Source organism: Salvelinus fontinalis, chromosome 34, assembly GCF_029448725.1.
Source record: "Salvelinus fontinalis isolate EN_2023a chromosome 34, ASM2944872v1, whole genome shotgun sequence".
NCBI lineage: Eukaryota > Metazoa > Chordata > Actinopteri > Salmoniformes > Salmonidae > Salvelinus > Salvelinus fontinalis.
This window is the reverse complement of record NC_074698.1, coordinates 8,048,607-8,072,256: the sequence shown is the minus strand read 5'-3', so window position 1 is coordinate 8,072,256 and position 23,650 is coordinate 8,048,607. Positions and strand designations below refer to the sequence as shown.

Below are 23,650 nucleotides of genomic sequence, written 5' to 3'. Positions count from 1 at the left end.
AATTGTTTTAAACATTTTAAGTGTTACACTAGGCCAGCTCTTTCACACCAATGAAGGACGGGGCTCAGATGGTTGCAGGCAAGGTAGATGTTTTATTCAGAATGAGCATTAGTGTTGTAGCTGGATGCCCTCTTCTTCATCTGTGTTGAGGTCTCATGTGTGTGGTCCTCCTCTCCCACACTTTGACATCCACTGCTCAAATTTTATTTTTATTTCCCCTTTATTTAACTAGGCAAGTCAGTTAAGAACAAATTCTTATTTACAATGACGGCCTACACCGGCCAAACCCGGACGACGCTGTGCCAATTGTGCGCCGCCCTATGGGACTCCCAATCACGTCCGGTTGTGATACAGGTTTATTCTTAGCCAGCCCAATGCATTCTCGCTCCATGTTGTTCCTTCCAAGCTGTTCCCACTGTGGGGCAACATAATGTTGGATTTATTTATAAGCTCCCTGCACAGAAGACCCCTCCATTGTCAGAGCGGTAGCTAAAGTAGAGTGTAATAGAGTAGAGTGTAATAGAGTAGAGTGTAATAGAGTGGAGTGGAATAGAGTGGAGTGGAATAGAGTGGAGTGGAATAGAGTGGAGTGGAATAGAGTAGAGTGGAATAGAGTAGAGTGGAATAGAGTAGAGTGGAATAGAGTGGAGTGGAATAGAGTGGAGTGGAATAGAGTAGAGTGGAATAGAGTAGAGTGGAATAGAGTAGAGTGGAATAGAGTAGAGTGGAATAGAGTGGAGTGGAATAGAGTGGAGTGGAATAGAGTGGAGTGGAATAGAGTAGAGTGGAATAGAGTAGAGTGGAATAGAGTAGAGTGGAATAGAGTGGAGTGGAATAGAGTGGAGTGGAATAGAGTGGAGTGGAATAGAGTGGAGTGGAATAGAGTAGAGTGGAATAGAGTAGAGTGGAATAGAGTAGAGTGGAATAGAGTAGAGTGGAATAGAGTGGAGTGGAATAGAGTAGAGTAGAGTGGAATAGAGTAGGGTTGAGGACAAGTAGGTTGCGTATAGTACATACAGCTAGCAGTATGAGAGAGAGAGAGAGAGAGAGAGAGAGAGAGAGAGAGAGAGAGAGAGAGAGAGAGAGAGAGAGAGAGAGAGAGAGAGAGAGAGAGAGAGAGAGAGAGAGAGAGAGAGAGAGAGAGAGAGAGAGAGAGAGAGAGAGAGAGAGAATAGAAGTAAAAACTGTTTAAAGCACAACTCCTGGGGACTCCATATTGTTTTTTTAGGGGACTGTGAAATGAGCATCACCGTCCTCGTCAGTCAGTGTGTGGAAACCTGCAAACCAATGTACCACTACACAGTCAACTTACTTCAGCATGTGACTGTATATTAACAATGGCCTTTGTGTCCACAGGGAGGGGAGCACTGCTACTACCAAGGGAGGTTGAGGGGCTTACCAGAGTCCTGGGCAGCTCTCTCCACCTGTCTTGGCCTATGGTGAGATTCTCCCCATAGCTATAAACTGTCTGTCAATGGCCTTGCCTCACCACACTGACTCTGTACATTACTGGCACTATGGCTTTGATAAGCTATATGGTATCTTTGATCTTCATGTACTAATATCACTGCAATACAATGGGAGTCTTACATATATATAATGAATGTGTTCCCTCTCTCTCACTCTCTCTCTCTCTCTCTCTCTCTCTCTCTCTCGTTCTCTCGTTCTCTCTCGTTCTCTCAGTGGTATGTTTTCTGATGGGAGGTTCTCTTATGGGATTGAGCCTCTTTTCGACGGGCCCAATCAGGTGAGTGTGTGGTGGTTGGGAGATAAGGCTACAGGTAGCCCTGTGTAGTAGTGTTGATGTTATTGATTCATTCATTCATAGTAGCATGGATGCAGATGAGGAATGTGGAGCAGCGTAGTAAAATGGTATTGTTTTCTCCTGGCGTCTCATTGACTCCTTTCCAGACTGAGGGGGCCCACCTAGTGCGTAGGATGCCTGATGTCAGACTATCCTCAGACTGTCTAGGTACTGGCAACGTCCTACATCCTCTCTCCTTTATACAATCATTCATGTTCATACTTACTAATGAGAAGACACACTGATATTGGACGATCCATGCTCTTTGATGTCATTTCTCAGTCCTCCGTGTTGTATTGTGTCCAGACTGCACAGATGACAGTGAGGGGGATAGAGCCAGAGGTAATGGTGATGAGCAGATGAAGGATCCCCGGGTCAGTGAGGTGCTGAGGCGCTCTAAGAGACAGCTACCACGCAGGCCCACCGTGCAGTCAGAGACCAAATACATCGAGCTGATGGTGGTCAACGACTACGAAATGGTGAGTTGGCCTTTTCTGGAAAGAGCTGATGTGTGTGCGTCCGTGCGTGTGTGTGTGACGGGTACACACTGTACCTAACGTTTGCTGTCTGTCTGCAGTTTGTGCAGCTGCGACGCTCCACTACCCAGGCCAGGAACTTTGCCAAAGCAGTGGTCAATATGGCTGATGCAGTAAGAGACTCTGTCACTTCATACTTACCTTTTGTACTGATACCCATCGTCAATTATGATGATATTGTTATGTTGAAGTTAAAGCCATATCAATAATCATAGGCTAGGTTGTAGCCTATAAGAACAATCTCACATAAACTCAGCAAAAAAAAGAAACGTCATCTCACTGTCAACTGCGTTTATTTTCAGGAAATTTAACGTGTAAGATTCAACATTCAACAACTGAGACATAAACTGAACAAGTTCCACAGACATGTGACTAGCAGAAATGGAATAATGTGTGCCTGAACAAAGGGGACGGGCAAAATCAAAAGTAACAGTCAGTATCTGGTGTGGCCACCAGCTGCATTAAGTACTGCAGTGCATCTCCTCCTCATGGACTGCACCAGATTTGCCAGTTCTTGCTGTAAGATGTTACCCCACTCTTCCACCAAGGCACCTGCAAGTTCCCAGACATTTCTGAGGGGAATGGCCCTAGCCCTCACCCTCCAATCCAACAGGTCCCAGATGTGCTCAATGGGATTGAGATCCGGGCTCTTCGCTGGCCATGGCAGAACACTGACATACCTGTCTTGCAGGAAATCACGCACAGAACAAGCAGTATGGATGATGGCATTGTCATGCTGGAGGGTCATGTCAGGATGAGCCTGCAGGAAGGGTACCACATGAGGGAGGATGATGTCTTCCCTGTAACGCACAGTGTTGAGATTGCCTGCAATGACAACAAGCTCAGTTCGATGATGCTGTGATACACTGCCTCAGACCATGACGGACCCTCCACCTCAAAATCGATCCCTCTCCAGAGTAAAGGCCTTGGTGTAACACTCATTCCGACGATAAACGTGAATCCGACCATCACCCCTGGTGAGACAAAACCGAGACTCGTCAGAGAAGAGCACTTTTTTCCAGTCCTGTCTTGTCCAGTAACGGTGGGTTTGTGCCCATAGGCGACATTGTTGCCGGTGATGTCTGGTGAGGACCTGCCTTACAACAGGTCTACAAGCCCTCAGTCCAGCCTCTCTCAGCCTATTGCGGACAGTCTGAGCACTGATGGAGGGATTGTGCGTTCCTGGTGTAACTCGGGCAGTTGTTGTTGCCATCCTGTACCTGTCCCGCAGGTGTGATGTTTGGATGTACCGATCCTGTGCAGGTGTTGTTACACGTGGTCTGCCACTGCGAGGACGATCAGCTGTCCGTCCTGTCTCCCTGTAGCGGTGTTTTAGGCGTCTCACAGTACAGACATTGCAATTTATTGCCCTGGCCACATCTGCAGTCCTCATGCCTCCTTGCAGCATGACTAAGGCAAGTTCACGCAGATGAGCAGGGACACTGTGCATCTTTCTTTTGGTGTTTTTCAGAGTCAGTAGAAAGGCCTCTTTAGTGTCCTAAATTTTCATAACTGTGACCTTAATTGCCTACCGTTTGTAAGCTGTTTATTGTCTTAACGACCATTCCACAGGTGCATGTTCATTAATTGTTTATGGTTCATTGAACAAGCATGGGAACAGTGTTTAAACCCTTTACAATGAATGATATTTGGATTTTTACGAATTATCTTTGAAAGACAGGGTCCTGAAAAAGGGACGTTTCTTTTTTCGCTGAGTTTATGTTACTTATTATGTCCATTCTCCTAGATATGCATTTGTGTATACCATCAGTGTACGTTTGGCCTGCAGATTTACAGGGAACAGCTGAACACACGCATCGTGCTGGTTGCCATGGAGACCTGGTCGTCGGCCAACATGGTTCCCGTGGTGACCGACCCGTTGACGACGCTGCAGAACTTCATGAAGTACAGGAAGGACAGTATTAAGGAGCAAAGTGACGCCGTGCACCTCTTCTCGTGAGCGCCCCCTGTCTATGTCCCACTGAAATAAAAAATAGAGGAGGTTGATATGCTCCTGTATCTAACCTGGGGCAGTCAGTTGTTGCGTCCCAAGTGCCATACCATTCCCTCAATAGTGCACTATGTTTCACCAGAGGGCTCTGGTGAAACGGAGTGCACTATAAAAGGAATAGGGTGCCATTTTGGACGAGGTCAGTATTGTTGACTGGTTGCAGCCGGTTTATATATACTACAATATGTCCTGGTCCTTTAGTCCAGGTTCGACCCCTGTTCTCCTCCATCTCCTCCAGGGGGCGTACGTTCCAGAGCAGTCGCAGTGGGACGGCCTACACCGGAGGGGTGTGCTCTCTCACAAGAGGAGGGGGCATCAACGAGGTAAGAGAGACCTGTGTGTTTCCTACTCAGCTCACAACAATGGGCTCATGGTTTAGGAACTGACACAACTACTACATTTAAGAAAGACTCGTCTTTGACTTCTTCGTTCCGTCAGTGAGGAATGTGCGGAGTGTAACTTCAGTCAAAGAGAACGCCATTGATACAGGGTGGATGTGTGTGTTTGTGTTCCAGTATGGGAACGTGGGTCCTATGGCCATCACTCTGTGCCAGAGTCTGGGTCAGAACATTGGGATGAGGTGGAACAACATACGCAGCTCTGCGGGTAAGGACGATCAGATCAGGGAGGGAGGGAGGGAGGGAGGAAGGAAGGAAGGAAGGTTGGAAGGAAGGAAGGAAGGAACGAAAGAAAGAAAGAAAGAGAACGAAAGAAAGAGAAAGAAAGAAAGAAAGAAGGAAGGGAAGAGGGAGAGAGAGAGGGAGTGGGAGAAAGAGAGGGAGAGAGAGGGAGAGAGAGAGGGAACAGGTACAGATAGTGTGAAGACTAAGCGAGAGGTAGGGACAGGAGACAGGAGCCCATGGATTCAGTAAAAGGAGGGAGGAAGGGATGGATGGAAGGAGTGGCACAGGCAGCGATGGATTGAGTTTATTTCAAACTTTACTTGTGAAATAATTGTATTTTTTTCTCAAGGATTTACCTTAGTAAATAAACGTAAGTTCCTTCTAGTCAAGATGAATGTCATTAACCATCTCATTTTTCCCACATGACTTTTCACTCCCTCTTTCACCCTCCTTTTCTTCCTTTCCCTCCCTCTCTCCGTCTCTCTCAGGAGACTGCAGATGTCCTGATTCGTGGCTTGGCTGTATCATGGAAGACACTGGGTAAAGATTGACTTTAGCACTACATATACTGTACATACAGTACATCAGTCTACAGAACACATAATGTTCTCACAAGCGTTTGGCTTCGGCTTATTTAACACCAGATGGTACAATGGTGATTTGATAAGCTATTGTCAAATCCATCTACTACAATTAGCAGGTTTTTTACCACAGATAGTAACATTTCCGTCAGATTGCAAAATTGCAGAAAAAATTGTCACATTTGATTTGGCACAATTTTGGAAAAAACACTATCATTGGCTTTGACCATTTTATCTCTCTCTCTCTCTCTCTCTCTCTCTCTCTCTCTCTCTCTCTCTCCTTTCTCTCTCTCTCTCTCCTTTCTCTCTCTCTCGCTCTCTCTCTCTCTCTCTCTCTCTCTCTCTCCTTTCTCTCTGTCTCTCTCTCTCTCTCTCTCTCTTATCTCTCTTCTCTCTCTTATCTCTCTCTCCTTGTATCTGTGTATGTATGTGTGTGTGTGTGCTTGTTTTGTGTGGACAGATATTACCTGCCCAGAAAGTTCTCTCGCTGCAGTGTTGATGAGTACATCCAGTTCTTGCTCCAGGGGGGCGGGAGCTGCCTCTTCAACAAGCCCAACAAGGTGAGGCTGGTGTGGGTGAAGGATGTGGGAGGCTGGCCTAGCCTGATGGTCTAGCGGGGAGTGGAGTGTAAGCTGAAGGTCCCAGGAGTGCCGTTATATATAGCCTAATTAATTATCCCAATGTCCTCATTTCTCCATATTAGATATTTACATACAGCTCTGTGCCCATCCTTGATTATCTCTCTCTTCCTCTTCTTTACGAGCTTCTCTTTTCCCTTCTCTTTTCTTCCTCCCATCCTACGTGTCTACTGCCTCTCCCTCCGTCTGTTCTCCTCTCCCTCTATCCCACCGTCTCTCTATCAGCTGTTGGACCCTCCTGAGTGTGGGAACGGCTTCGTGGAGACAGGGGAGGAGTGTGACTGTGGGTCTCAGCTGGTGAGGGTCTCTTTAAGGAACTGTAACCCATACATGATGAGGGACCAGAACCCTCCAGCATGGATGGGACTACTGCCACAGCCCTATGGGCCCTTGTTAAAAATAGGGCACTATAAAGGTACTAGGGTTCCATTTGAGACAGACACTGTCATGGTGACATTAGAGGGTTAATGTTGGTATGAGGAACAGTCTCAGTGACTGTGTGTGTTTGTCTGTAGGAGTGTGCCCGTAATGGAGGGGCGTGCTGTAAGAAGTGTACCCTGACCCACGATGCCATGTGCAGTAGTGGACTGTGCTGCAGTGGGTGCAGGGTGAGTCCCTCTACTCCACTACCACCACCGCCTCATTTACATATTACTCATCACACTAGCTAGTCCACTCTATGGAGGCTAGTGCCTCTTCGGGATTTAACTCGTTCATTACCAAACATTTCATTACCTTCCGATCTTGAGTATTACGGGTACTACTACGCGGCCCACCTCTCTTAACAGTAAGAGGTCATGTGTGTGATATAGTCATGTGCGTCTGATGTTGTTCTTGTGTGTCAGTATGAGCTGAGAGGAGCGGTGTGCAGACAGGCTGTGAATGACTGTGACATCCCAGAGAGCTGCACAGGAGACTCCAGCCAGGTACTGTACTCGACACTACACGACCAACCTGGTGCATGCTGGGAGATGGAGTCTTTGGGAGCATGAGTTGGTTTGAGGTAAATCATACTGTATGTCATTTTCTTCTGTTGCAGTGCCCACATAATGTGCACAAGCTGGATGGATACATGTGTGACAGTAGTCAGGTAAGGCACACCTTTGTTTGAATGGGGTTTTGCTCTGCAGTCAGTGTGCTGTTGAGATATGTCTGTCCTGCTGTTATCTTTTGTTTTCATCTTCCTGTCCCTCCCTCTCTCTCTCTCTCTCCCTCTTTCTCTCTCCCTCTCGCTCTCTCTCTTTCTCTCTCTCTTTCTCTCTCTCTCTCTCTCTCTCTCTCTTTCTCTCTCTCTCTCCATCATCTCTCGCTCTCTCCCTCTCCTGCCCCCCCTCTCTCTCTCTCTCCCTCTTTCTCTCTCCCTCTCGCTCTCTCTCTTTCTCTCTCTCTTTCTCTCTCTCTCTCTCTCTCTCTCTTTCTCTCTCTCTCTCCATCCATCTCTTGCTCTCTCTCTCTCCCTCTCCTGCTCTCTCTCTCTCTATCTCTCCCTCTCTCTCTCTCCATCCATCTCTTGCTCTCTCTCTCTCCCTCTCCTGCTCTCTCTCTCTCTCTCTCTCTCTCTCCTCTCTTCTCCCCCCTCTTTCTCTCTCTCTCTCTCTCTCTCCATCCATCTCTTGCTCTCTCTCTCTCTCCCTCTCCTGTCCCTCCCTCTCTCCCTCTCTCCATCCATCTCCTGCTCTCTCTCTCTCTCTCTCTCTCTCTCTCTCTCTCTCTCTCTCTCTCTCTCTCTCTCTCTCTCTCTCTCTCTCTCTCTCTCTCTCTCTCTCTCTCTCTCTCTCTCTCTCTCTCTCAGGGTCGTTGTTATAGTGGTCGGTGCAGGACTCTCGATGGCCAGTGTAAGGGACTGTGGGGCTACAGTAAGTACTAATGATTCATTCATTTCTTGAATGTCTTTCACACCCCTGAATTACTCACTTGCCAGTAGAATTGTCTTGGTACTGTTTCTATGCCCATGCCCATGACAGTCCTATGCCATCTTGTGGACTGATATGAAACTTCATCTGAGTTGCAGATGGCGGCAAAATGGATCTAATGTGTGTTGTGTCGTGTGTGTGCTGTCTCAGATTCAGCAGACCGCTTCTGCTATGAGAAGCTGAATGCAGAGGGCACAGAGAAGGGCAACTGTGGGCGGAGCCCTGAGGGCCAGGGATGGCTGCAGTGTAACAAGCCGTGAGCCTTCTATCACATGACTTATCACTCTCATTATTACACAATAGACATGACCAGAGTTGTATTATTCTGATTGTTTTTCTCCCTCATCTTCTTTCCTCTCCCTCTCTCTCTCTCTCTCTCTCTCTCTCTCTCTCTCTCTCTCTCTCTCTCTCTCTCTCTCTCTCTCTCTCTCTCTCTCTCTCTCTCTCTCTCTCTCTCCCCCGCTCTCTCTCCCTCTCTCTCTCTCTCTCTCTCTCTCTCTCTTTCTCTCTCTCTCTCTCTCCCTCTGTCTCTCCCTCTGTCTCCCCCCTCCCTCTCTCCCATTCTTTCCTCTCTCTCTCTCCCATCTCTTTTTCTCTCCCCTTCTCTCTCTCTTTCTCTCTTTCTCCCTCTCTCTCTCTCTTTCTCGTTCTCTCTCAGGGATGTGCTGTGTGGTTTCCTGTTCTGTGCCAATATGACGGTGAAGCCAAAGTTTGGGGATCTGGAGGGGGAAGTGACCAGCCTTACAATATACCACCAGAACAAGTACCTGGACTGCCGGTGAGTTGTACCTTTCTAACCCTTTAATGTTTGAGAGGCTCTCATAGATTGAACAGAATAGATTAATTTATTAATTTATCCCTCGTCGCCTCTCAACTCCTCCTCTTTCTCATCCTCTTCCTCCTCTTTCTCCACCTCTTTTCTCCTCTCTTTTTATAATCTCCTCTCTACTCTTCCTCCTCTCCCATCTGTGTGTCTGTGTGTCCAGAGGGGGCCATGTCCTGCTGGAGGATGGGTCAGACCTGGGCTACGTAGAGGATGGTACACCGTGCGGCCCCAACATGATGTGTCTGGATCGCCGCTGTCTCCCCGTGGCAGCCTTCAACCTCAGCACCTGCTCCGGCTCCACGCTGGGACGCACCTGCTCTGACCACGGGGTGAGGAGACAGACAGGGACCACCCCACCACACATGCCTGCATTTAAATAAAGGGATATCACCTTGTTGGGTTTGTGTTTTCAAAAGTAAACGTTGACAACTTGACTACTGTGCCAATTACTGTTCTCCTTTGTTTTAATATTTATGTTTCTCTCTCTCTCAGACATGCAGTAACGAGGTGAAGTGTATCTGTGACAGGGACTACACCGGGAAGGACTGCAGTGTCTTTGACCCCATCCCTGACCCCACACCGCCTGCCAGCACGGAGAAGAAAGGTCCAAAGCTCCTCTGTCTGTCTGTTTGTCTGTCTGTTCTCCTCGTGTCCCTCTCATTGTCTGTCTACCATCACGTTATCTCTTTGTGTACATATATGGAGTGTAGGGTAGCTATAGTCCAGCTTTTCAGATTGCTCTTGCCTTAGTCATGTTTTGGATGAAAGGGCAGTGGAGTAAAGTAAGGGGAACTGACTGATTTTGTCTCTACATGTGTGCATATACTGTATGCGTGTGTCTGCGTGTTTGTGTGGGTGTTTCTATAAGTTACAGGCACCTGGCTTCTATCTTCAAGTGTCTTCCTTCCTACCTTACAGTCTGTATCTGATTCAGACGGGTTGGGTTAAACGCGGAAGGCACATTTCGGGTTGAATGCATTCAGTTGTACAACTGACTAGGTATCCCCCTTTCCCTTTCCATTGACACAGGGCTCATAGGCCCCAAAAACCAAATCCACCCTAAGCAAGAGGGTGTCCAGCTGAAAGAGCAAGAGAGGGGGATGAGAAAGAAGTAATAAAAACACACTCCTTTTTTTAACTGTCGCCCTCCCTGATCTCCCCTCGCTCTCCCACGCGCTCCCCCTTCCTCCACCCCACTTCCTTTCTTATTCTCTCTTTCTTTGGGTATCTTTTCTATATCTTTCTTACTCCTCTCTCTCTCTCTCTCTCTCTCTCTCTCTCTCTCTCTCTCTCTCTCTCTCTCTCTCTCTCTCTCTCTCTGTTTCCGGATGTTGATGTTGTTGATGTACAGTGTCGATGCTGTCCTCTGACGTGTGTTTTTGGTGGTGTTGTTGTGTTCCCCTCCGCACCCCTCCTCCCCCCTCCTTCCTCTGCGCAGGTCCCAGTGGCACCAATATCATAATAGGGTCCATCGCAGGTGCTATTCTTCTGGCAGCTATAGTCCTTGGGGGGACAGGATGGGGATTTAAGTAAGAGTTCTGGCATGCCTCTGTGTACCTGTCTGCTTCTCCCCAAGGCCCCAACTCGCACCCCTCCAAAAAAAAACGACTTCACCCACTTTGCAACTCATTGCCCCACCGACGGTGGGGACACATGGGTTGAGTTCCCCATCCAATTGCTTTGAGACATATGGATATATTTCGTATGTGTATCGGGCTGGTACCTCTGATACTTCACTTTGTAAGAGCTAGTACAATTGAACCCTGACCTCCTCCATACATCTCTCCAGGGAGAGAAAGAGATGCCTCCCCTTCACACCTTCAGACTGGCTCCAACCCAGCTCTCCTGCCGGGGACAGGAGTGGACAGTTCCCCTGTAGTCTCCTGTGAAGTTCCCAAACTGTTGTGGTTCTCTTTGAAGCCTCCTTGTGTAGTGTTCATTCTATGATGCCTCTCCTTAGTGCAGCTCTTCATTTGGAGTATCTTTAAAGTTGTGACCACTCAGTAATGCCCACTCAGTAGTGCCCTAACCAAAGTGCCCTCGCTGCAGTGGCTGTCTCTGTAGAGCCCTAGCTGTGTGCATGCCTGGCCTGCTAATGCCTGTTCACTCCTTAGTCTCTGAACCAAAAGGATTATATCACTTCCCTGTCATCACTTGCATCAAGAATTTGTGTTACATTTCTTTGTCTTGTTCATCAAACTTAATTTCTCCAAATAGTTCATATTTTGCTGGAAATAATGAGTAATCCTTTTGGGGACAGGGGTAACTGTGTGTGCATGTGTGCATGGTCTGTGTCAATATTAATGTGGTCGGTTAAATATATTCTACAATATCTTCTTGTAGTAGTAAGCTTTACGCTCATTTGAACAAACAAGAACATTGTTTATTACTACTACGGCTGTGACGGTCTTGGAATTTTGGGTGACGGTTATTAGTCAGCCAAATGACCGGGGTCACCGTTGTAATCGTTTGAAAAGCGTTTTTTTAAAGACGCACATTTTCTCCTCCGCTCCTGACTGCATGTGCTGCTGCAGGGAAGGGGGAGTTGCCTAGGCAACCATCGACTAGTTTGCTACAACACCTTGCTTGTAAAGTTTGATCACGTTGTTAAGAGTCCACGATACTGCGGAAACGGACTCTACCGCACGAATCCCCGGCCATCGCGTCTTCAGTCGGCTGTTCGTTCCACACACACACACACACACACACACACACACACACACACACACACACACACACACACACACACACACACACACACACACACACACACACACACACACACACACACACACACACAATAATATTGTTATGACGGTTATTTCATTTCATGATGGCCTTTATCTATAATCGTCAGTTTCACGATTATACGGTAATTGTGCCAGCCTTAATTACAACATAATAAAAAAGTGTCAAAAATCTGGACCTCTTGTAGTCTTGGAGTGAGCAGTGGGAGAACACTGGCTACCACACATCACTTTGAATAGGCTTTATACAGTGCCTTGCAAAACTATTTATACCCCTTGAATTTCTTCAAATGTTATTGTGTTACAAAGTGGTTTAAAAATTGATTTGATCGTAATTTATGGTCATCAATCTACTCAAAATACTCTAATGTCAAAGTGGAAGAATTAAAAAATAATAATAATAATGATTTATAGAAATGTGATAAAATATAGTTCTTGCCTAAGTATTCAGCCCCTTTGTTTAGGCAAGCCTAAATGAGTTCAGGAGTAAACTGTGGCTTAACAAACCACATGAGTTACATGGACTCACTCTGTGTGAAATAATAGGGGTTGATATGATTTGTAATGACTAACCCTTCCTCTGTCCCACATATGTAAGGTCCCTCAGTCAAGTATTGAATTTCAAGCACAGATTCAACTACAAAGACCAGGGAGCTTTTCGAAATCCTCGTAAAGAAGGGCAGTGATTGGTAGATGGGTAAAAATAACAAATCAGACATTGAATATCTCTTTAAGCATGGCTAAGTTAATAGTTATGCTGTGGATGATGTATTAAACCACCCAAACACGTCAAAGATACAGTCGTCCCTTCTAAACTGAGCTGCAGGACAGGAATGAAACTGCTCAGGGATGTTACCATGAGGCCATTGGTGATTTTAAAACAGTTACACAGTTCAATGGCAGTGATGGGAGAAAACTGAAGATGGGTCAACAACATTGTAGTGACTCCACAATAATGAATTAAAGAACAGAATGAAAAGAAGAATACAAATATTCCAAAACATGCATCTTGTATGCAACAAGGCACTAAAGTAATATTGCAATGAAACACGGCAAAGGAATGTACTGTTTTCAAGCATGGTGGTGGCTGCATCATGGTATGGATACTGGTGAGTTTTTCAGGAGAAAAAAAAATGAGATGGAGCTAAGCACAGGCAAAATCCTAGAGGAAAACCTGATTCAGTCTGCTTTACACCAGAAGAGGGATTCACCTTTCAGCAGGACAATAACCTACAACACAAGGCCAAATCTACACTGGAGTTGATTACGAAGAAGACAGTGAATTTTCCTGAGTGGCCAGGAAATCTTGACAATTGCTGTCTAGCCATGATCCCCAACACCTTGACAGAGCTTGAAGAAATATGAAAAGAATAAATGGGCTGATCTTTCACAATCCAGGTCTGTAAAGACTCTGAGCTGTAATCGCTGCCAAAGGTGTTTCTAACATGTATTGCCTCAGGGAGCTGAATACTTACGCATCGACCATATTTTAGTTATTACATTTTCTATGAACCTTTTAAAATGTGAACTATTTTTTGCACCTTGACATTACGGAGTATTTTGTATAGATTGATGACCCCCCAAAAAAGACAGTTAAATCCATTTGAAGGGTTTATGAATACTTTTGCAAGGCACTGTACCATGATTTTGAAATGCCTTTGTCATCACTACACAGTATCTACTGTTGTTAAGCCTACTTTGTCTCCTACTGTCACTGATGTGTCTCCTCTCCTGTCTCTTCTCCCAATGTGTTGCTCCTCCTCTTTCTGGTTGAAGGAATATCCGAAGAGGAAGGTATGGCCTAGCCCCTGACACTGCAGGGTGACATCCTTCACCCCCCCCCCCCCCCCTCCTCATCCCATAGCTCTTCACAGCATGGCCTCAGACCCCATCAGACCCCATCTCACTCACAGTTGACCTCTGACATCATCCCACCTCTAACATTACACCTCATTCCTCCACTGACCTCGTTTCACAGCTGATTTCATCCTCTGACCTAATCCCACATAGCACAGCAAAACTCCAGCGTCAGTCTCAGCCTTTGTCTTCTCCACCTCATGACCTATTCTACCCAGAATGCCGTTTTCTTTCAGTTCCATTTCATGTCTCGTTGACTCTCCTCACACCCAAGTCCAACAATCACCTTCTGTCAACTGCTCAACTTATTTACAGCCTTACAACTTTTAGTCCCTTATACGGTTTCCTTTTCTTTCCAGATCTGGAGGAGGATAAGATGTCTGTCCGTCTGTCTTTGTCTGTCTGCTCCTGTCTTTCTCTCACTCTGTGATTGTTTCCAAGTCGGAGAAGAGGGAAAAAGAACAAGTCTTCCACTCCTGTCCCGAACCTCTCCAGACCTCTTCTGTTAACATCTCCTGTCCACTTCCTGTCTGTCCGCCTGTCTATCTCCGGGTCCCCTCCGGGCCAGTGTAGCACCTCCCACATTGCATACCAGCCAATTATATTATCCAATCAGGATAAAGTCTTTGCCACGGACAGAATGAGAAGGTTGGTGTTGGTCCCTAGAGGGGCGTCGGGGTCTTCCTCCTTTCCAGCGACTAAGTAGTATGCACTTCGGTGTCTGCGTGCTGTAGTTCCCTTTCCTTCCGCGTCCAATGAAGAACATGTCAACAGTGGACAAATTCAGTATGAGACATGTCTTTCCAATGCTTGTCTGGAAACACTCTCCTGGCCGCTGTTTGAGAAGGCCCAGACCTGCCGTCTGAAAAACGATTTCAATCATAGGATGTTGTCAAGGAAACACAGAAAATCAAACATTGATCAAAGACTCATGTGGCCATTGGATCAGTTGAACTGCCCCTTTCAGAGAGGCCATGTCAGGTGACTGGGTGACGACCCAGATTCAGACATTATCTAGTTACAACAACACGGATGTGATCCAAGAAGAGTCCTGTATTGGACGTGTTGTGTACATGCCATTTCCAAAGAAAGAAGAGCAACTTATTGTGAGAATGACTGTGAAACAAAAGCAGTAGACCGTTCAAAACATCATGGACTGATGTAGGGTTTATGTTGATTGGTAATTCTTTGTTCCTGTCTGTTGAGATGTGTTGAGATGTAGGAAGGCGGAGTTAGACCCTTTGGTTTTGGGATCATATTTAAAATGCAGCAGAGACCGTAACTCAGTGTTTTCAACCGTAGATCTACCAAAACAACATTCCACATAGTGTTAGTTAACAGAGCCTGTCTGTATGTGTCTGTATTCTATTCGCCACCTTCTGAAGAGGCTCAAAGTGTGTATGGCAAAGGAGGTTGAAACTCTGTGTGTGTGTGTGTGTGTGTGTGTGTGTGTGTGTGTGTGTGTGTGTGTGTGTGTGTGTGTGTGTGTGCGTGTGCGTGTGTGTGCGTGCAGGGTACCAAAATTCCGGTAACTATCCCAATATTTCCAAGTTTTCCTGAAATCCTGGTTGGAAGATTCCCGGAATTGTGAAGGAATAAGCAGGGAAATATGGAATCCTCCAACCAGGGAATGTTGAGAAAGTTACTGGAATTTTGTGTGTGTGTGTGAGAGAGATTAAGTGAGGAAGAGAGCAGGTGAATGAGAAAGGTACGTGTTGTGTTTGGGACAGTTATGCCCTTGTTCACCGTGACACTCCTGCCAACAACCCTGGTAGATAGTTTATAGATTTTTACTTCTAGAAAAAGTGATCTTTCTGTTACCTGGCTTTGTGCTCGGGAGCCAATGACAGCACACTAACAAACAAATGGTTTGTATTGAATATGTAACAACCAACTTAAACGAGCACTAGCCTACCGAATGTGGGAACACATATGCACATCTATTTGTATATACAGTATGTACAAGAAGATAATGCTGAATGTTGAATACACTGTATGAAATTGTTTTAAAATGCAATGTTAATATTGATTCGTTATATCTGTTTCAACTAAGTATCTATCTGTCTCCTGCCATACAACTGTACATCTCCTTTAAGCCATTCCTAGCTGTCCATCTATCTGTCTACCCGGCACACTGCCTAGTAAGCTAGCAATCTGGCCATCTATCTATCATTGCAGCTGTCAATCTAAATGCCATCTAAATATTGGACACTTATTGATAGGCTCGGAGCCTTATGCTAATGATGCTTCAACACATGGAGTTGGAAATGATCCCAGGACACTTCCTCAGTGGAAATGTGATGAGATGAGGTGCATTACTATTGACCAGGGCCCATAGTGCTCTGCTGGTGAAAAGTAGTGCACTATAAGGTCACCGGGTACCATTTGGGACACAACCTGGGGTCTGGTACACTAGGTGTATGGAGAGGTCTGTTTGATTCAGCTGAGTTCTGCACTATGGCAGATGCACTATAGTTCTTCACCATATGTACAGAATATGTACAATCTTTAGATGGTGGCCAGTTTGCTTGCGTTTTGAATTTAGGAGGCAGAGAAAAGGAAACGCATCATATCCCATATTTTTAAACACTAACTTTTTAAGTAGACAATTGAAATGAACAATGTAGATGAATTGAAATGAAGGGGGAATAAAATATTAAAGTCAAAATAATTTCTTTCCTCTGGTTCCGTTGTGTGAATATATCTGGGATGCTATGACAGTGGTGTCATTACTTGAGGCCAATATTTATGTACTTTGCTCAATGGGTTTAATTATTGTTTAGTTATCATTCAGTAACTACTGCCTAAATGGGATTCTCTACATGAGATTCTTAAAGGGAAACTTCAAGAGACTAGGAAAAAGTGTACATTGCCTTGTATTCTATGTTCTTGAACTTGGCCAACGATAACACTGTACATTTAAATTTTTGACTTGACACCTTTTTCTTTTCCGTAGATGTATTTCTAGTTTCAGACTTCATTGCACCTCATTAAATGTTCTCTTGAATGAAGATGTGGAATGACTGTGATCCACACTCCTCTCTGCAAGCTTCCCCTCCCGGGGAAGGCCTGCCCTCTCCCAAGACCTCTCCGTCCCGGTTCACAGCTCCCAGCTTGTGCCATCAAACCCCTGCAACTCATCCAGAACGCTGCACCCAGCCTGGTGTTCAACCTTCCCAAATCCTCCCATATCACCCGCTCCTCTGCACACTCCACTGGCTTCCAGTCAAAGGTCGCATCCACTACAGGACCATGGTACTTGCCTAGGGAGCAGCAAGGGGAACTGCCCCTCCCTACCTTCAGGCCACGCTCAAACCCTACACCCCAAACCGAGTTGAGGTCTGAAAAAAACATCTCAAACCCTACCTCCTTAGAGTACCTCGAATCATCCCACCAATAATTGGGCATAAGATCCGCATTGGGCTGCCTGTGTAAACACATCCTAAGGATGTCATAAGTAAGTTTCCATTATACTGTATGTCTATACTGCAATGGATTTGCTGAAAGAGACGATAACAGAGAAGTACTAAAATAAGACGTCACTTTATTCCACACTTTCTGCTGTTGTTCACTTGGCATTTTGTGTGGATTTTTATCTTACTGCTGGACCCACAAAATACACCTCCAATACGTCAGAATTCAACATCAAACATCCTAGATATTGACAGAAGGCGTAGCTCAGTGTCATATGACCAGGGCTATGGCACAAAGGCAAATCATTTCATTAAATAAGAAATGTAACAACGACAATAACAGTCATACAGTATTAACAATTATAATACACCTTTCGAGGGGTTGGGTTAAATGCAGAAGACACATTTCAGCTGAAGGCAGTCAGTTGTACAACTGACTAGGTATCCCTCTTTCCCTTTATTTTCCCTTTCCTTATGCCAAAACAGATGCACAATTTAGCTTTCAGTTCAGACATGGACAACTCTGACCTTCAATAAGTCCTGTGTGGGTGTTTGTGTGATCTTGCAAATGGTGGAACTGTGTACAACTGGCAATGTAAATTCTCCCTTTGGTGTTCCTTAAGCTGTGAAATGATGTGTGTGTGTGTATATTTATACCATGGAACAATTTAATGTGTGGGGTGTACTAAAAAAAGTTTCCAGGATCTGCAGGGCTGTCCATATTCTTTGAGAGGGGATTTGAGAAGTGTTCTGTTTGGGGGAGGGGTTGTGTTCATGGTGGAGTTGGTGTTTGGGGTCAGGCTGCAGGTTCCCCAGTGTCCCCCTTGGTTTTGGTTTCCTGCCACCAGTCTGCTACGAAGGACTCCTCGTAATCTCCTATCCCCTCAAACTCAGCGTCAGGGGGGGCCGGGGGAGCAGCCACCTCCTCTGGACTCACCACATCCTGCCAAGGAACACAACACTGAGTTAGAGACACACAACAACACATCTACACTTTATTTTTGACCTTTATTTAACTAGGCAAGTCAGTTAAGAACAAATTCTTATTTTCAATGACAGCCTAGGAACACTGGGTTAACTGCCTTGTTCAGGGGCAGAACGACAGATTTGTACCGTGTCAGCTCAGGGATTCGAACTTGCAACCTTTCGGTTACTAGTCCAACGCTCTAACCGCTAGGCTACCCTGCCGCCCCGATGAGACAAGGCTTGATTTCACTTGGCAGACATCTCAGGGATATAATTCTAACACATGCTGTCATCGTTCTCACACTTTCTTTGCCTTTCTCTTGGCTCTTATTTTTTTCCCCTATGAATCTCTCACTACTAGTGCATGCTGTGATTATGTCTCCCTCCCTTTCTCCTCTCGGTCCTCCTCGGTCCTCCTCTCCCCTCTCAGGTCTAAGCTGAGGCTGTGTGGTTAGCTGGTAGGGGCTGACCAGAGAAAAACACATGTGGCAGGGTCCGACACCTCCCAGCTACATACCACACTCCACTGTTGGAAAACACAACGCCCCTCCCTCTCCCTATCAATCTCAATCTCTCTCTCCATGTCTCTCTCTTCCAGCTACTGACCTTCTTTCAACCTCTATCCATCCCACTCTCTATACAGTAGTCTCCCTCATAGATCCCCTGTAGTCAGAATCAAAGTAAACACTGTGATTGACTGGTCCCTTCCCCCGACTTCTTTTCATGAAGTTGATTCAAACACTTTGCCGGCCATTTTTCAGTCACCTCGCACAAAACAAAGTAGCATACTAGCTATTATACCCGAAAATTGTTCTGCACTTTGGAAATATTCTCGGCAACCCAAAAACAAAATCTCGCCAGATTTGAAGCAAACCAGCCAATTTATTACAGTTTATTACTTCTGAGTTTAGTGCTTCTGCCCAGAATTTGTCCTGCACATAAAAACTGGTTTCCTCTGTTACTTCCATCTCCTCCCCTTTGCATGCAAGCCTTACCTCATCATCTGTCTGTAGGTAGTTCAGTGAAAACTCCAGCATTTCTCTCTGCTTGGTCGTTTGGTTAAAGTACCTCAGTGCCTCCTGCGAAACAAGCGTGGCGCGTCAATATCATTGGTTGACACAAGAAGCAAGGAGAACACAAAGCTACTAGCTAGTTAGTTGTTTCCCTTTATTTTTATGTTCTTTTCCCCTCCAGTTAGCATATTATGAAGTATCTGCAGCACCACTAACTCCATTTGAAATGATCACAGTGTCAAAAAGGCCTATATGTTTCAGGGAGCTTTGTTGGTTTTATTTAATTGATGGCGTTGCAGCTGCTGTAAGTGCTGTACTGGTAGGGCATAACCAATAAATCATAGGACCTAATCCTTTTAAATTTGAACATCAAATATTTGAATTGCCACCTTTGTAGGGAGTTGGTGTTCACACCATAGCCATATGTTACAGCTTTCCTTTTCTTGGTTTTTGTGGAGCTGTGGTGCTCCATAGCATATTTTCGTAAGGAAACAACAGCTAGGCCATTCCCCAAATCTGAAACTATTACACATCTTGTTTGGAATCAGGTTCAGGAATGAGGTTCATCTGGGTAAAGTTTATTACCAGAATTCTAAATCAGTGGTATTCAAACTTTTTCAGCCAGAGACCCATTTTTTTCCACCAGAATTTATGGGGATCCCACCCCAAAATCTATCAATTTTGATTTTTACATGAACAAATAGCCTTTAATTCATTGCATTTCCATCTCTTATCAAAATGAAAAGAAACCAATAAATACATTTACTCAATATTTTTTTTGTCCCTTCAGATTATCTTTCTCCAAAACGTTTGTGTATTGTCCCATACAACAACAACAAAAATTGGCCATCCCACTGCGGTTCCCAGGGTCGCGACCCTGACTTTGAATAACACTGTTCTAGATGATGTCTTGACAGGGCACATCGCGATGCTGAGTTAGGTGTGAAGGTTATACAAAGCAAACGGGTTACTCACCGGGCGAGGCAGGAAGTGCGTCTCCTCCAGGCCCCACTGTTCCCGGTAGAAGCGGTAGTACACCATGTTCTGCTGCATCACCTGGTCGTTAGCGTCAAAAAGCATGTAGCTGGCCGCACACGGAGCCGCGTTACGCACGTCGTTCACTGCACAGAGGGAGGCTGGGTCATCTGACAACTGCATAACAACCTTCGACTCAAGTAACGTAACGACACAGTGTTACTACATTGAATAGTTGCTGTACTATTTTGGCCATGAAATGCAAAGTGCAGAAGAGTTTGGAGCTCTATTGAGGTGTGACACTTTCATGTCCTTACGTTTATAGTAGGCAAACTGGAGGTAGTGGTACATGGTAGCCACAAACTTTTCCACAAAGAAACCACCGACGTTGGGCATCAGGTTCTCCTCACACTTCACTTTACACTTCAGAACTTCCGTGTAGAGATCTGAGAGAGAGAAAGAGAGAAAGAGAGAGAGAGAGAGAGAGAGAGAGAGAGAGAGAGAGAGAGAGATTATACTGCTATGACCAGAGTCTCTGCCCTCTCAATAGGGACCATGAGTAGATGGGGGTTTGTCAGACACTCACCTGCCAGTGTAGGGTAGAAGTCTTTGTACTCTGTGACCTCATATGACCCATCGCAGCCTGCCAGGCAGAGGTCGTACATTTTGAAGTACTCCGTAGTGGCCTGCTCCATGTCCCGAGCACTGGCGCTGAAATCTCCAGAGTTATATAGTTTCACAGCCTTCAGGAACACAGGCTGGAGTACAGAAAGTACAAATCAAAGTGTTAGAGACACTAGACATGGGCTGAAAGGACAGCCAGGGGTCAGAAAGGACAGCACAGTTAGAGACAGTAGATATGTGCTGAAAGGACAGGACAGGAGGGATGCAAAGTAGGAGGACTGGGGGAAACATAGCACACACTTGCAGAACAACAACCAACATTTTAATAGAATTTTGGTTGACCTACATTCTATTCGGAGATTTTTTGCTAACAGAGTTGTGAAAAAATACTACAGTATGTTTCTCAGCCGTTCATGTTTAGATTGAGAAAGCCATCGATAACACACTAACCAACACGTATTTTCAATGAATAGTTTGAGTTCTGTGTTCTGGGGGACCTTCTCGCTTCAGCAAAGAAAGGAAAGGAGGGGTGCTCAACAACAATGACAAAAATCATGAGAATGGCTTACCAAGAAAAACTTCCAAAAGGACTAATTCAAGCTAAAAAAGGAGTTGAAGATCTCGGACAAAAAGGCAGCGATTGATTTCTTTTTGCTCACTTTAATCCATTGTACAGCTTTTTTTTGTAGAGCGCTCCCAACTCCTTTTGATCTCGAATTAGTCCTTTTGGAAGTTTTTCTTGGACAGCCATTAGTTCTAGTACTGTGCCAGGTGATGGGTGTCAGAGCTAGTTGTGATGTGTATGGGGGTTGTGAGCTGACCTTACACTGACCTCGTAGGGCCGCTCCTCGTGGTCGATGAGGTACTCGTCCAGCTCAAACAGGGTCTTGTAGTAGTTCATGTTCTTGGAGATAAAGGGGTCTTCTGGGTTCCTCTGGAGGAACGTGTGGGCCGCTGACACGGCCCTCTCTATGTTGTTTAGCTGTGGGAGAGAGGAGATACAGAATGTATCATCATTATTGTTATGGGTCATATAGGGTGCAGTAGTCTTGATCGGTCGGTCTTGGCTCTCTGGTAGTTAGTGTCATCGTTGTCTATAGACACTATCTCTCATTCTAACGAATGCCTAGCTGAAGCAAGGGGTCCTCTACGTGCGGCAGGTCTTGCGAACACTAGTTAGTCCTCAGAATAGCATGACTTCTAACCTCAAATCACCTCACCAACTGCTAAGAGGTGTGCTTCAGCCACTGACTCAATATGGCTTTAAGGCATGTGCTGAAATGATCAACTGTCAATCAACACTTTTGGCGGTAAGAAGAATACTGTATGCCTATATTCAAAGATTACTATGTGGTAGCTAAGCCTGGCAATTGGCAAGAACCCATGCTGTGTAGATTCAAACAGTGACCTTGGTCTGTCTTATGGACGAGGGTTTTTGGAATACTGCCATATATCTGAACAAGTGAAGAAATGGAGATCGCTCTTAACAGAGCCACGGGATCACGGGTTTGGCTGACACACGCACCCGGAACACCTATGAGACCGTCTGGATGTGAATAGAGGCAGATCTGAGAAGATGCTTTCCAATGGAGGAGTGGACTGGCCTGAGGAAACATTCCAATTATAACACTCACGTGTGCGCACAGGCCGTAGAAATGGTTGTACACGTATATTTTACGCACATTCCAATGGCACGCGTTCGGCTTACTTTCACTTTAAAAGTAAATCCTCTTTATTTTGCCAGGGGGGACGCTGTTGATTTGCCTGCTTGGTATTCTACCTCATGTGGTGTTTGCTTTGGTAGAAAATAATAAGGCGATTGTTCTTACTGGGGGACTGTTTAACGGGGCGCTGTTAGAGAGACGTGGCATGTGCGTTCAACTCCTGAGTTTTCAGCATTCTCAACAGGTGGGCTGAGGAAAGTCTAGGAAAAACTTTATTGTTTCACGCTTGTGTCACAGCCTTGCTCATGGAAAACAAGCTACTATATGATATTTCATTCGAAGTATCAGGCTATAACATTAGCCTATGTAAATATCGTCCTATTACGCATTCGTTTTACGCATAACGATGTAATAGGTGTGCCAGGACAGGTTGTTACAATTAGATGGTAATATTAGAATGAAGAATTTATCCCACATATCCTAATATTCTTACAATTAGGCCTATTATCTACTAAAGGGAAAACCCACGGTAACCATCAGTATTATAGACCTGTAGACATTTGTAAACCGTTATTTGGATATCTTACCCTAAATGTATTTAATACCCACCCATCCAGCAGAATAAGTATTTGATCTCACCTGGTAGTAAGAATATTGTATGTACCGGTAGGGTACCCTCTTCTCAAAGGCTTCCAGAACATCTCTCTTTGGGTAAGCTACTGTAAACACTGGAAATGTCGTTTTGCACTTTTTAAGGCAAGAAGCCCGGAGTAAGAAATGCCGCATGATGCGGAGACTGCTGTCCGCGAAGAGGGTATCATTGTCCCGACTGACAGTGCTACAGTTCTGGCTGCAAAATGCTTCGCTGTCTTTCAGGAGCCGGTGAAGACGCAAACTCAATTCCAGGTACTTGATGCTGTCCCTCCAGTTCTGCGCTGCATACTGGTCCAGAGCATGTCCATACGCAGATTCAAGTGGCATTAGGTCGTTCTGTGGGAAACTCTTAAAGCTATATTTCTCATACTGGGCTTCGACCAGAACTGGAGCGAACAAAACTACACAGAAACAAAATGAAAGCCAGGTTTCTTTAACGTTTGTAGGGGCCATTGTGCTTATTCTCTATCATGCCCTCCGTTTCTCCAACCAAACACGATTTCGGGATAATTTCTCCAGGGTTTTCTTCACCAGAGAATGGTCATGTCTGTTTGCACGTACAGAACCTTGGCCCGGCTTGGAGAGACGGAGAGGAGGGGACAGAAAAGTAAGGGTTCCCCTGCAGGAGTTTCACAGGGAGTCAGTCGGAGGCAGTGATTTCGGGGTTAGGTTAGTTCCTGGGTCATAATGCCCTCAACATTTTTGGAATTAACATTGACCAAGTTACAGTAGAATACAACAAAAAACGTTTATTGATTGGCCGATGGTAGGCCCAACATTATATATATATATATATATATGGAGC

At 45.4% G+C, this 23,650-nt stretch overlaps 2 protein-coding genes across 2 annotated transcripts in view; one reads left to right on the top strand and one right to left on the bottom strand.

The window, feature by feature from the left end:
- LOC129832989 (disintegrin and metalloproteinase domain-containing protein 11-like) overlaps positions 1-16,207 on the top strand; it is a 29,674-nt gene extending 13,467 nt beyond the window's left edge. The window contains exons 5-26 of the mRNA XM_055897179.1: positions 1,357-1,439; positions 1,684-1,747; positions 1,912-1,972; positions 2,111-2,283; positions 2,382-2,453; positions 4,130-4,296; positions 4,590-4,674; positions 4,867-4,957; positions 5,463-5,514; positions 6,016-6,115; positions 6,419-6,490; positions 6,709-6,801; positions 7,039-7,119; positions 7,233-7,283; positions 7,986-8,049; positions 8,257-8,362; positions 8,765-8,884; positions 9,093-9,261; positions 9,425-9,536; positions 10,371-10,461; positions 13,456-13,473; positions 13,896-16,207. Coding sequence (XP_055753154.1) covers positions 1,357-1,439; positions 1,684-1,747; positions 1,912-1,972; positions 2,111-2,283; positions 2,382-2,453; positions 4,130-4,296; positions 4,590-4,674; positions 4,867-4,957; positions 5,463-5,514; positions 6,016-6,115; positions 6,419-6,490; positions 6,709-6,801; positions 7,039-7,119; positions 7,233-7,283; positions 7,986-8,049; positions 8,257-8,362; positions 8,765-8,884; positions 9,093-9,261; positions 9,425-9,536; positions 10,371-10,461; positions 13,456-13,473; positions 13,896-13,911 — 1,941 coding nt within the window. The 3' untranslated portion in view covers positions 13,912-16,207. The remainder of the gene's footprint in view (positions 1-1,356; positions 1,440-1,683; positions 1,748-1,911; positions 1,973-2,110; positions 2,284-2,381; positions 2,454-4,129; positions 4,297-4,589; positions 4,675-4,866; positions 4,958-5,462; positions 5,515-6,015; positions 6,116-6,418; positions 6,491-6,708; positions 6,802-7,038; positions 7,120-7,232; positions 7,284-7,985; positions 8,050-8,256; positions 8,363-8,764; positions 8,885-9,092; positions 9,262-9,424; positions 9,537-10,370; positions 10,462-13,455; positions 13,474-13,895) is intronic.
- Positions 16,208-17,063: 856 nt separating this feature from the next.
- On the bottom strand, positions 17,064-23,485 carry LOC129832990 (endoplasmic reticulum protein SC65-like). Its single transcript, XM_055897180.1, has 7 exons — positions 22,831-23,485; positions 21,360-21,509; positions 20,490-20,661; positions 20,221-20,349; positions 19,904-20,049; positions 18,911-18,994; positions 17,064-17,892 (listed from the first exon to the last, which is right to left on the bottom strand). Exons 1-7 carry the CDS (start codon positions 23,296-23,298, stop codon positions 17,746-17,748), a joined length of 1,296 nt encoding a protein of 431 aa, XP_055753155.1. The 5' UTR covers positions 23,299-23,485; the 3' UTR covers positions 17,064-17,745.
- Between the last annotated feature and the right edge of the window lie 165 nt (positions 23,486-23,650).